At 28.5% G+C, this 15,301-nt stretch overlaps 1 protein-coding gene across 1 annotated transcript in view; it reads left to right on the top strand.

Moving 5' to 3' along the window:
* LOC132929979 (uncharacterized) overlaps positions 1-15,301 on the top strand; it is a 150,769-nt gene that overhangs the window by 113,931 nt on the left and 21,537 nt on the right. The window contains 2 exon segments of the mRNA XM_060995636.1: positions 3,036-3,105; positions 3,107-3,314. Coding sequence (XP_060851619.1) covers positions 3,036-3,105; positions 3,107-3,314 — 278 coding nt within the window.

The following is a 15,301-nucleotide window of genomic DNA, read 5'->3' as shown; positions in this document are numbered from 1 at the left end:
ATGGTTTAATGATACAATTTCCAATGCCTTGCATGGCTGCATATAATTATAATAATATAGTTTTGGTAGTTTTTGGTAGTTGTCTACCACGTTTAGGGTATTAGATCAAATCTATACTGAGCGATAATCTACCTCGATTTTCATACTGTAAAATTGACAAAATAAACAAAACTAATTTTAACATTTAAATACAAGCATTACCAATGCAAAAGTAATGTGCAAAATGTAATATTGATAAATTTTATAATAATTATTTTGGTTGGTGAAAACTTGTTTCCAATTTAATGAGTTAAATTAACATTATTCGATATTAACAAATTAATATACTTATAAATGTTAAATATATAATATATATATTTATATAATTGATACAGATCAATCGAATGGTTGAAAGTAAATAATGATACGTGTAATATAATGTTTACTATTAGTCAGATTTATTCTGTGATATTAGTGTAAATAATAAAACATAACAATATATAAAAAAGAATCATATTTTATTTTGTGTATTATATTTTCTTTAATACGATATTGTAATCAAATTGATTAGCTCGTGTTATTATATTGTACTTAATTACACATAACTTTTTTTCGTTGCAATAATATCGCTAATATCCATGGCGATCCATTTTTTCCATTATCCGTCTCGTTGGGGTTGATTACATACTTTCTACTTACCCATATAAAAACTGGCACGTGTTAAGTAAATAATATACTGTGAACAGTGAAAAATAAATAAATAAACCACATCCCATAACTTTTTGAAATGTCGGCGATAACTCTGATAGCTTCGTCGCTGTATTATACATAGAAAGAGTTACTGTACCTTTGGGGCCAGGGAAACCTCTGGGGTGTTCTATAATGTTTCGTATTACAATCCACCGACAAACGTCTACAAATCTAACTAGTTTTCTTTTCTGTTAATGATACCTTGAGGTACACTGTATACACATACGCCATTATATTTATTATTATTATTATGTCTCGTACCAAAACACGATTCTCTAACGGATGCCACCAGTTGTATATTTAAATTTAAAACTGTAATTGCACTTTGAGATGAATTAAAATTCAGACAAAAGACGAACATTGTTCCGAAAGTTATTTTATACTTCGACAAACAAATTGAAATTGCAATATTATAGTCGACAATAGACGCCGGAAAAATATCTTACACGCACATCGATTCTGAATAATATACGCATGACGTACGTTTCTGAGCTTATACTTTGTCGTATCTAATGGTATTACGCTGTGTACAGCGCGGCGCAAACAAATCTGCGAATCGGCGGAAGCCTCAATCATCATTAGTTCCGTCCCAATCGTAAAACCAACTTTATCACCCGTGACTGCAATGGTGGTAGCAGTAGAAGTAGCTATTAAAGTATAGTGTAATAGTAGCGCGCAGTCCCTTTTTTTTGTGTAATTTTCATGTGCGATTTTATGTGTGTACGTGTGTAAAAATGCATATTACATAATATATTGAATCAAATATGTATATTTATAAGTACCTATTAAACATTCAAAACACAATTTCGTAATATGTATCAACCCAAAGTATTTTTTTTTATTTTAAATAATATATTGTATACACTATTTATTGTTTATAAGTATTTCAAAAAAATAAACAGCTTTTTGAATACAATAATTAAATTTGTCATCCGTTTTTATTTAAATTATTAAAGCTGAATATTTTTACAAGTGATTAAAAAAAATATTTTAATTAAAATCTTAGTGAATCATTTGAATCATACATTAAATTAAGGTTTAAAAAAGCAAATGTAAGTTAACAAATACATTTTTCTGAAGGTATAGTTTTTGATATCAAAACAATTTGTTGAAAATCATTCAGATTGTTGACTATTTTAATTATTTATAAATTAATCACATTCACCAATATTCAAATGCAGTTCTTATGGTACATGAATATAATAACCAGAAAAGGACTTATAGCCATATTGCATGCCTCGATTTGAATAACTAAGTAATGTAAAAACTGTTAGATCGATCTTCTATAATTTTGCAAGAGTAATTTTGTAACTGTAAAATTGTATCAATACTTGTCATTTATATAATTTTGTTTTTCTTAATATGATTAGCACAAAGGCAACATTTTTATTATTTGATTTAATATACAGCGTAACAATACTATACATAGCATAGATTATTATTATTTTTTTTTAATTTTATTTTTAATTAAAGATATTTTTTGCATAGTCATCTGTATTTCACAATACAATAAATTACAGTAAAGTAATATTCAAATAAGTTTTATATGCAAATAGTTTAAATTCTAAATTTTATTTTACTAGTGTGGAAGTTTTTACATAATTTATGAAATATGCTTCGTTAAGGTGTATATTTGATGCATTTTTACATTTACATTCATGATTAATTTGATTAAAATTAAAATGTATTAAATTATCATTAACTGATTAAGAATATTAAAAATATTTGTCAGGCTTCAAAATATGTAAAGTTTCACTGAAACAAAAATATTTTTGGAAATTCTAATAACGGCAATAACCTTAGCAGTTGAAACTTAAATACGAGTATATAAAAAAAATATTTTTTTCAGATATTTATGAATAATTTTTTAATAAATTATATTATGACAGCTAATTTATGAAAAAATTAAAATATTTTCTGTTAATTTATATCTTAATAATAAAAATTGTTTACTAAGATATGATAATAAAATTAAGACGTTTTGAGACGTTCAAAATACGTGCATCATACGAATGAAATCAAACATTTAAACAACTTAAAATGCTATACATTTTGGACATTGATAATAAAAATTATATATATATATATATATATATATATATATGTGCATTTAATTTGAGAAGTATGTAAATCGATGTTAAAAGTGAAATGTACAATAATATTGTCGTCGACAATTTAATGGCAACTGCATTTGCACAATCCCATTCGCGGTGCAAAAATATATCTTTATGCCATCGTACATTGGCAACACACAAAACTAGTGTTTTGCGTTTTAATCAGACTGACGAATCCTTTTGCCTTTTCAGACGTCGGCGGTGGCGGAGTACAAGCTGACAACGATGACGTTAGAGGCGGTTCGCGCGAGGCGGTAGTTGAACAGCAGCAGGAAGCAGAGAGTGCACCACCACAAACGCCATTTGTCGAGATCTTCATCGGCGGTCGACTATGCCCCGGGGAACGCACTGATTAACGAGCTCGGAAATCCGGACAACATGTTCGTCACCGAGAACGGCACCGTTGTCACGTCACAGATCGGCGGCACCGCAATTCTCCCATGCGCCACCGTAAAACCCGGAACGGCCACGGTGAGTGCAATAATTAATATTCTCATGCGATAACAAACAGCATATAGACTAATGACAATGGTTATAACAATTGTCATTATAACGACGATAATATATATGTAAAAGGAAAGTGTTTATGGCGGTCCGAAAAGTCCGCGTAAAATATTAATATGGCCTAACGTGTATATTATAATCGAATCGTCGGAGAGAAGTTTATGACGGTTTTTCTATATCTGACGAAAAACATAAAACGCACGTTAACTGACCGGAAGAACAGGTCACGGACGTAAATACAGTACTACACTGCTGTATTTATTTCCGAAAAGGTCTTTTGGATTTTCCGCGTGTTTCCGTTCCAATATGGATTGGTATTGGGACCACTGTAACGTATCTATTGTTATTGATCTTTGAAAAAAAGAAAATAATATCTTTGTATTTCGATGAGGTCTAGTGTTAATATTATAATAATACGAACATTTGCACATATTATTATCCAACTGTGATATGTTTCAAGAGTCTAGGGAATGCGATGGAAAAGTTATTTCAGTTTTTTTAATAATAGTTAAAACAGTATAACATTATATAGAATAAAAAATGTTCATACGTTGCAGGACTTAAAATGAAATATTTAACTAAAATAAATACTTACCCGAAATTATAAGAACTAAATGTGTACATTTCTAAATTTGACCAAGAGTTGCAAGTCGAGAACCTGAAATTTTCATTTTTTATTAAAATTTTAAATAAAATATGTCGACTAGAAATTTACTATAAATATTTGCATCAGATGATTACTTGTTAATAACTTTAATAATTAGAAAATATAAATATAAGTAAGTTACTCTCTGATAGTTACAGAAATTATCTGAAATTTATATCTTTATTTACATTAAAATGTTGAATAAATATTTAATTTTTTTTTATTTGTGTCAGTTATAGTTTTTCTTTTTCTTTCTAAAGGTATCATTCGTATTCTGAATTCAATATTTATTTTTTCTTATAGATACTTTTTTTTTTAAATTTTTATTCAGTCTATTTTCGCAGAAAAAATGCGAATACATCATATTATACGCCTTATAGAAAACAAATATACCTACAACGTACAAAAAATACTGTAATACACATTATTATTAAATAAGGTAATTTTATTATTATTATTCATTTTACTTATATATATTATATATATATAGTTATATTATGTTATGTATCTAAGGTCCCAGTCAATACCGTTGCATGAGATGTTTGTATTCGTTTTTGCATTATAGTTATATAAAACTTATTCTCTTTGTACTCAATTGGAATCTTAATGTATTGTGGTAAATTAAATATTATGTTATGAATCATAACTTATGATGATTAATTGCATGGGCACTGCTAAGACTTTAATGAGTAACTATCGGTTTTAATCAAAGATGTCTGTTGTAATTGGTTAAGGTATATTTCAATTATTCAAAGTATAGAAATGTTTGAAATGGAAAATAGGTAGGTAGCTTGTGTTACGTATTAGTTGAATATGTTTTCTCCTGCGCTTTATGATCAATGTGAATTATAATAATTTACTGAAGCTAGTGATGTCTAGAAACAATCTTATAATAAATTATAATAAATGATGAATAGAAAGTGGTAAAGGGGCAAAGGGGCAAAAACTATCTCTCAAATTATTGAACAATGTATTTATTCTTTAAATTTATTAAAATATATAATCTTGATACCCAAGATTGTTTGTTCTTAAAAAAATATTCCATTATTATATATTTCACATAATTCGATTTATATCGGCTTATATGGTATTATACAATCATGTCTACTATTGATTTAATATGATATTTATATTTAGTATGTATTTCACACTTTCGAATTTATAATTAAGCACAGGCATTGTTTACGTAAAATGTATAAATTTCTATGTTTTCTGTTGTTAATGGATAAAAATTCGATTCTAATTAGTAATTATTGTAATATTTTATAGATTAAACATTTCTAATGACTACAGTAAAAACTTTACTCATATTAAACTCATGTAGTTAGACATTAGTTACTTAATTCAATATTCGTACAGTGAACTTCTTTAGCACGACCATGTATAATACCTGTCATGGACTGACTGTGATTTTCAAACTGTCTTTCTGTTGAGAATTTTCTATGAATATTAATACATTTGAAATCTCCGTGAAACCAGTTAAGTACCAATTGTCAAAATTAAGTATTCGGACACTAATTACTCCATCTAAGTGTGTGTTGAGTTTTAGTAAATATTAAATTAATACTAGTTAATGTAACATACTTATTTAGTTATTCTTTAATTTTTTTGGTATTTCAGTACTTACTTTAATCTAAACCAATTAAATAAAGACACATATATATATATATATATCACAATATATAACAACAGTAAAGACTTTATACCTACCAATAATTTAATTATTTATTGTAATACAAATAATAATAGTATTAAATAGCTACATAATAAATAATAAACATTACATTTGAACTATTTATTATGTTAATAAAATTTTAATCGAAATTTACTTTCCCAACAGGTTATTAGTGAATCTTACGACATTTTACCAGTGTCGTTAAGTTCTGTATTTTATCAACATTTCTTTTGTGTTTCTCAATACTTTGTACAGTAAATTATTGTGTACCTCGTAATTTATTAGATTACTCTAATGAATGTGTTAAATTGGAGTTCAATGTTACATCGTTACACGACAAAAAAAAAACCGATTTTAAGAGAAAGTGAATCTATTTTTTAGAGCGGTAAGTTAATGTTATATTCAAATAATTTCAGTAAACTTGATTAACATCTACTATAAATACAATTTATCATATCAAATTTTAGAAAGATGACATTTTGAAAGTGTATGTTTAAGAATACACACTTTCTTTAAAGAAAACGTATGTTACATAATAGTGGTTCTTTCTAAGAATTGTCCTAAAATAAACGTTCAGATTGCATAAAAAAATCATTACTTGTTGTTATAACATCACCACTTACCATAAATTCATAACATAAAATATAACAGGAATAATATGAAACTGAAAGCAACAATTGAATGATTGATATAAAATAGAACAATAAAAAAGTACCTAAAAATAAAAAAATTTAAAAAAAAATGATAATCAATAATATTTGCAAACTAATAAATTAATAATCCCAAATTGATACGAACAAACTTTTGAAAACAATTATTGCTTTTAATTTTAAATACAAAATACAAAATTAATTTATAAAATGTATTATTATTTATTATACTTAAATGATTTATTTCTTCTTATTATTATTTATGTTATTACTGTATAGTATATTTTTTAATAAGTGTAGAGAAAACAAATGATAATATTTTTTTTTCTAACATAATATGTATTATAATTTTAAATTTAAAAGTATGTTATGTGTAATGTAATAATTTCGTTCTAATTAAGAAATAAAATTTTATATAAGTTAGATATATATCGCAAATGTTTGTCTAAAACCACATTACATTAGTCGTTTAAAATTTGACATTTATTAAAATTTCACCCAATACCAATACTATTGTGTGAAAAAAGTTATTTTTACAATGATTTCATGCACCACTGCGTACGGTAAACGAATATTTGGTTATTGTTATTAAAATAATGAAATGTGTATATCAATAACTATAGAAAATATTTCCTCGTAGAACATTTAAAAAATAATAATACGTATTTACCAACCTTTCAACAGGCTATTCAATACTAATAATTAATCTTCAAAGTTATAACAATTATATTTAAGAGGCAGTTGTTTTTCAACATGATAAATCACATTTGAAAAATGATTACATTATAAAACAAAAATATTTCAAACTTTAGAATAACAAAAGGTCGGGTCAATAGCAATAAAGAAAAAATAAAATTGATTAAGTTTGTTTGTGTTTAATACTATATACATTATCGCTTATTGATATTTTATAATACTGTGGTATTGATTTGTATAATTTTTAATTTGTTAATAGGGTTCTCATATTTAAATTTGTATTCATATCTTAAACAAAATAAAAGTGGCATTTCTGTATTGAGTTTCTACAAATGTCTTTAATGTTCAGGACACGTGATAGAGTATGAGAATGAATAGGTACGGCGTTTACTTAATCCAATGAACGGTTGGTCTCTTAGGAATTTCAAAGCTCATTGTTCAGTCGTGCCACGTAAAAAAGTAAAAAAAAAAATAAAAAAAAAAACAAAAATAAAACGAAAAAAAAACGAAAAAATAGTTAAATGTCGGAGTGTTTACAAAAACCCAGTTTGGTTAGCCATAAGAAAATGGCATTTAAGCGCATATTATACGCATCGAAAATATCAATTGGCTCGTGTGAATTGTAAGATAATATATCGATTTAAAACCCTTTTCACTGCCACTGGCTGAAGATTTATCACTTTTTAAACAAATTAAGAACAAAAAAAAAAAATAAATAAATAAGCCGCCTTTGTTTCTATATAAATGATAAAAAAACAAGACTTGATTTTTAATATTGCTTTGCACGAAATCACGAATAAAAATAATACACGGTGGAAAGATAAAAAACTAAAAATTTATATTTTTTCAATATTTTCACATTACCTCGATGTTATGTAAACTTGGTATACATACTTATTGGTATACATACTTTATTGCATTTTTGGAGCAGAAATTTTTGTTATAATTAAAAATACAATATTATAATTTTAATCTATATTGATGCGATATACATATTTATATGATTTCCAAAAATGCGTTGTTATGCCATTCGGTTACAGACATATATTTATATTTGTTTTACGAGAAGTATATCGTTACGGTCTTGTGGAATCGTACGTGTTAATTTTACGCCATAAGTTGTATTTTATATACGAACAAAACGCGGTTTTCAATTTTTATTCCTCTGATCACAATATTGTATTAAATTTAACTTCCGCGCATTTTTAAAAATATATTTTCCGCGCCACCACGTCTTAGAGAGATTTATATAAAATAGAAACACACAATAAGCATTTCAACCAGACCGTCAACCCGTATTTTAGGTATTATTATTATTTTCCGACTGCCGAGTATCAAATATATATATATATGTGTATTTAAAAGTATACCTTGTCAGACTTATCGCTATACCCGATGCAGCGGGTGCGTGGTTATTACGTGTTAAAACTCAACTTAGCCGAAGACTTAGTGGGTCAGGACGGATGATACGGCGCGGACGAGGGGCGGCGTCGATTTAGCGGGTGGTGAGTCGTAGTAACCGTAGTCACAACTCCGGTATAACGCCGCGCCGTACTATATATATATATATATATATACCGTACTACTACACACCTCGGCCTCGGTTAATTCACTTTTTACCCTGCGCTGTAAGAAACGAAGAAAGTTTTTAAAAGCGCGTGTTCGGTAATGTGCAATAAACATTTTCGGGGTACAACGCAAACACACGGCACCACGGCCTCGTCTCGGTCTTAACCCTTCGCGGCCGTTCTCCCCGTCGGTTTCGACCCTTTTACCAAAACCTACCCTTCGCACCGACCCCCCTCCCCCCCCCCCGTCACCCCGCCGCTACTCGGGATTCATTGTCGGCCGCGGAAACTGTGCAACGACGCACACACACACACACACACACACCGGTCGCGCGCGTTTTATCTGCGCCGGGCACGAAGCGCGGGGAAGGTCAGCGCCGGAACGTTTCGCGTCGTGAGTTTTAATTACGGATTCCGCGTGCGAGGGAATAAATTCCCGGGAACGCGCATGTTTTCGGGGGGGGGGGGGGGGTTTAAACGACTGATCTGACGGCGCGCTGATAAACCGTCAGTTTTTGTATCGGATCCAAATTAATAACCGTTTCCCGAGCGATTTGCCGCAGTCATAAACGGCACGTTATGTTTAAACGGAACGATCAAACCACGCGCAGACACCTATATCATTATATAGGTAGGGCAGGTAGGCGTATTCATTATAAATTCGCTCCACTATAGAATGTTCACGATATTATTATAATTACTTTTTTGGCGTACAATACGTATTTCCACAGTCGGTACGCTCAGTTCGGCGTTTCGCTTTTAGACTTATCGTTTAAATTCGTAATCGAAAATCAATAGACTAGCGCCAAGTGTTGTTGACTTTCTATAACACGTTCACCGGCACTTATAATCCATTTTACGTCTTGTAAAAAACCGATTTTCTCTGGACGTCTCCAATTGGACAGGTATAATATTTATGTAAGTTATGTAATTAAGTCAAATCATGTCTACTGCTAATTGATGTATAGGTTTTTGTTTTAAAGTTTCTAACCAGTGGTTACTGGTTAATTATCCGTGTTGAAGTCGCATATTAAATTATTTAAATGATTTCCAGGAACGCAACAATGAATTAGCTTAAAAAAAGCTTATTTTCGTATAGGTAATTTCCATCTTCGTGGTAGTATGTTTTGTGAATCCGTTACACATCCGTGACGTAACGAGAATATTATTGATTTTAGTGGAAATATAGACATTTCAATAATAATTCCTACTTATTATTACACACTCATAAACAATGTATACTACGCACAATTTTATTCAGTATAAGTGTTCAAACATTAAAAACATCAATCTAAGTTAATATTAACACTGTACTTTGACTAAGACTCGTGTATAACAAATGTGATATCCAAACATAATGCTTCGTAGTATTTACTATTGAAGTAGTTATATTACTAATGTACATTGATGTAATATAATATGGTTACTACTAATTTAGTTAACCACGCTAAAATATGAAGATAACGATACACCCGCACGTGTCTGTCATAAACAAACATATCTACATAGGGTAAATTTGCAAAAAAAGCAAAAACATTTTTTGTGTTCTTATCTTTAATATTAAAATAAATTAACTTATAATTAAACTTAAAGGTAAGATTAATATAATATAGGCCGAAGGCTGTTTTTAATATTTTAAATTTAATGTAGATTTTAGTCAAATAAAATATTCAAATTTTAAAATAATTATAGCTTATTTTAAAATGCTAACATTATTAAAAACTTACGACATGTTCTGTATACAGTTTTAGATTTTGAGCGAAATTCCGAATGTATTGATTTTACAATGATGACTTTTTTCTGTTTTTCATAGATGATAATATCTCTGGTGCATTAAAAAAGTTTCAATTTTAAAGTTAAGGCATAATTTCTGGCAGCAAAATGAATTTAGTTGTGAGGGGAGAGAGTTCAAAAGTAAAAATTATCTAGTACTTTTTCTTAATAATTGGTAATAACAAAAATTAAAATTAAGGAAAAACGGGTAGTCTTACTCTAAATCAATTTCTGACAATAAAGATTTCATTATTTTTTTACCACGCAAAAACAAAAAACTGTTGAAATTTGACATTTTCACCTGTCTATTTATGTTTATCAATTTTGATTTTTGATCCATGTTTTTATACATAATTTTCAAAATATGTTGACTCTTTTTGAGTTATTTATTTACGATTGAAATTTTTGATTTTATTTTTTTATAGACGATGCCGATAAAAGTTTTATAAATGGGTGATAATTTTTTAATAAGCAATATAATACAAGCTTTTCTTATTAGTGTCTTAATTTAGTAATTAAAAAAATATGGACAATTTATTTTCACAATATTTTTTTTATAAATATTTCAATTTCAAATTTCGACATAATTCGTCAAAATCTTAAACATTTACAAATTATAAGTATTTTTTAGTGAAACATTTGTAAAATCTTCAATTTGTATAGCCTAAGTTTGAAAATTTAATACAATATTCCCTAATATAGAATATATTACGTACTTTATGCTGTAACTAAAATATCTAAAAATTATTGACTCAAAAATCAATAACAATAATATAATACGAGTATTGTATAAATATTATTTATTATTGTTATAGACTTATAGTAATAATAATAAATGCAAGGTTTTTGTCAAAAATTGAATCGACTCACCCCACAATACTAATAGTAAAATAAATTACTTTAATAGAAATACAAAAAAAATAACATATCATGTAATATACTTAGTGATATAGGCTGACAAGCTGTCTTCGCTCAGAATCGTTTTTCGTATATTATAATAATATATCATTAAATACAATATTTTAACACATCTATTACAGTGATCCACTCGGCACCTGCCATATATCTGTAAAGTACCCTCTTTTCAAAATGTTTAACTTAGATTGTTATGATATAATTATTTTATGATGAAGCTTAATATAACTCCCAAATAGTTACACTAAACTCAAATTTAATATGTTGTACGTTAGTAAGACAAAGTAAAAAAGGAAATCACTAACGCACGCGAGTGTGACGTCATCTCAATACATATTTTAACCAAAATGACGGCCTTTGCCTGTAAGAAAAATAAATTCCTTACTAAGAGACACGAATACCTAAGCTTAAATTGATCGGGCTTAATTCAGATCACGTCGTTTAATTAAACAGGCGATAATAGTAGGTACTATGTTGAATGTTTAAATAATAAATGTAACCAATATTATACAGTTATTGATTGCGCTATAAAATACACTATACGGGTGTTATGAAAAAAAATATAATACACTCGCATTTTGCAAACTTAATTCCCATGAACGGCTTTAACAATAATATTATTTACAGGTTTATTTTTACAATACAACCGTAGTCTATGCGAAGTACCTATTGGGGCTCACAATAATTCGTGGATATATGTATGTGCGTTGGTTTGGTTTATTTGTGTTGACAAACTAAAATGCTCAACAGTTATTGAATATCTATTAAGTATTATTATTATTATGTTTAGGTTGTTCCATATTAACTTTGATTGTGATCTTATTTCAGCGAGTGGAGTAGAAATCCTATTGCGGGTTTTGCAAATATGAGATTTTCAAGGACACTTATGATATCTATCTCGCTCCGTCTTCAACTTATTGCAATAAAAAATACACCACGAGCATTTCCATTCCCCGAAACGTTCAGTTCTGTACACAAATTATTACCACAATGCCGAACTGATACCGTAACAATAAAGGCTTAATGGAATTTTTAAATTAAAATCATGATATTACAATACTAAAAATATACATAATACAGTGTTATTAAAAACATATTAAACACATAATAGTAACTCTACACGACTACAACACTCAACGATCGTATCAAATAATGCGTCAACGTGATAGGTCTGAAAATGTCTAAAAATATACACACATATTATTATTGCATACCTTTGTCGGTGCGTGTTAATTTGTTTTTTTTTTTTTTTATCGCAGATTAAGCTCACTTTAAATAAAAAAAAATAAATATCTCTCCCCGTTTGAACGAACATATTTTAATGTATACAAATATATATGAAAAGTTACTTAGTGGTGGCTGATATAGGGTTTTTATTAGGTACCTACCCAAAAAATTATCTGTAGTGTTATTAACAAAACACGTTGCGTAGGTGTACAATGTTCATTCAACGGTTAAAACACATTTTCTTTACACAACACAACGGTGTTAAATCGTGTCTAAATTTTATAGTATATACCTTCACCATGTCCTATAACCGTAGATTTTATGGCGATGTGCAATATTGTAGGCCATAATAATATTGCATGGTAAATAACTTTGGTATTTAAAAATACGCGAATTTATCTTTATTGTTCTCTTAACACGTACGATTTATCGATGACCGCGCCTGGAAAATTTCTAGCATAACGTTTCGCCATGAATAAGTTATGGCATTTATGGCATGTTGTGTCAAGTTTCATATTATACGCTAATAACATCCACAGCTATATGGTAAAACAGTGGTTCAAACTTTATTTCTCGCACAATATTGTTGGTTCGACTATAATTCCAACCATGTTCGTAACGGACAATTCGAATGACTCTGCTGTACATCTCATATTGTAAAGTTATTTTTTTTTTTATTTCAAACGCGCGTTTATAAGTTTTTGCTTAGAAAATATAAATAAATATTTTTTTTTTCCTTCGCTCGTTTGTTTTCAAATTTTGAATACAACGTCTTAGATCTCGATCACACTAAGTATACTATTAGACGCTTTTCGCAAAATATGCTCTCATATCCGATCTTTCTATCTAACTTTTGAACATTTCATTTTAGTTTTTCCCGTATGCGCTCCTGAACTTCATTGTATTCACACTCATCTCATAAAATTGTTTTATAGGGGTTTTTTTTGTTTATACGTATTTATACATATTTTTATAACATGTCAAATCTCCTTGATCCGTTTTATTCATTTTACCAATAAAAAGTTCCTCGACGAAACTACCTCATACACACGCATCTAACTATTTCAGAGCACTGTAACGATGCTATCGTGTACCCTTTCTACGGAAATCAAAAAGGTGCATGTATATATTGTATTATTATATATAGGTATACAAAAACTGACATAATATATACCGGTATGAGGTACTAATAAAAATGTATTATGTCTCTCTTGAAATAAAATCGTGCCTTCGGTAATGACTATTCGGAACATTGAGTGATTTTCGCATACTTTATCTTCAAATAAACATTTCTACATCATTCGGCACTTTCGTGTGTCAATCGTTCGCAAAAAAAAAAATATATATATTATATGTTTGGGAAATTCGTATGAGCTAAAACTACAATAAAGTATTAAAATTATATTTTTATGACACGACATTTTAATATATAGGCACGGATATAAAGGTTGTAGGAAATATATTCGTTATTTTCATATAATAAAAAAAAATAATACATTTTTTATATTGTTATAGGCGTTTCAACAACGACGATATTTTAAAAAAAAAAAACCAATACGAGTTAGAAAGTTACTACTATACTTTATTTAATGATTCGACAAAAAAAACTTTAAACTTAAACATCGTAAAATAGGAAAAAACAAAGGTTCTTTCGTATGCTCTTTTAGTAATTCACAGACTTTTTCGAGACACCCATGGACACCCGCTTAGGGTAAAACTAACTCTTAGGAGGCAAACGACACAATTTTTGGAATAAACGAGGACAAACGGACAACAATCGAAAGCCCGGGGTTTGGTTGGTAAATTCAAAGGTGGGAGTTCCAGGGAAATGTATCTAAATGTCTAACAAGTATATAGCTATGTAACAACTATACAGTGTTACTATACTTGTAAATTGCAATATTATAAATACATTAAATATTTATAATAACAGACCTCAGAAGTACAGAAATATATTTAATAAAAACATCTGTTCATTTTATTACATAATTTAAAATCGTTACATTCCTAATAAATAGTAATTCCGGAGCTGTCTTAAACGAATTTATTTAGTTTCATACATAAATTGTAGTATTCATTTAAACGTAAATAATGAATTGAAATGAAAAATTTAAGTTGTAAAAACACCTATGAATAATAGATAAAAATAAATAAAATGTGTAATATGTATTCCAATGCAGCGTGTCAATCTAGTTTAATATAATATGAATAAAATAAAAATACGACAGTATAATGAATAGGTGTATTAGATTATTTTATATTTTATTTTGTGTATAAATTTAAAATTATTGAATGTCCAGATAATGGGGCAAAATATATTTTCCAACTATATTATTTTTAGAAAATAACTATATCTATCGATTTCACTCTTAAACAACCAGCAGAATGTTACTAAAAATAAGAACACATCACTGACCCATACACTTACTAAATCTCTTATTTTCTTCATCTTCACTTCTATTGTTCAAGGATAGAATGAAAAAGTAAGTACTCGAGATACTCGAAGAATAGAAAACTCAGTCCGTGGCAGAGAACTAAGAGTTCTTGACGTATATTTGGTTAGAGCTTAAAATAAATTACGTTATCCCAAGGATCATGCAAGTGTAGAAAATGTTCTTATTTTTTTCCTCTCCAGCGGTATAATGTAAGTTTGGCCAAGTTTAATTTTAGGTAGTGTTTATAAAATGTCATTATGAGCAAGGTATCAACAGGGAAGAAAATATAATTTAACGTTAATATATAAGTTCAAAGTCACAGTTGTTGGAGTGTGTAAAGCGAAAATTAAAAAAAAAGAGAAAATTACT

Source organism: Rhopalosiphum padi, chromosome 4 (genome assembly GCF_020882245.1).
Source record: "Rhopalosiphum padi isolate XX-2018 chromosome 4, ASM2088224v1, whole genome shotgun sequence".
Lineage (NCBI taxonomy): Eukaryota > Metazoa > Arthropoda > Insecta > Hemiptera > Aphididae > Rhopalosiphum > Rhopalosiphum padi.
This window is presented reverse-complemented; position numbering and strand designations above follow the sequence as displayed.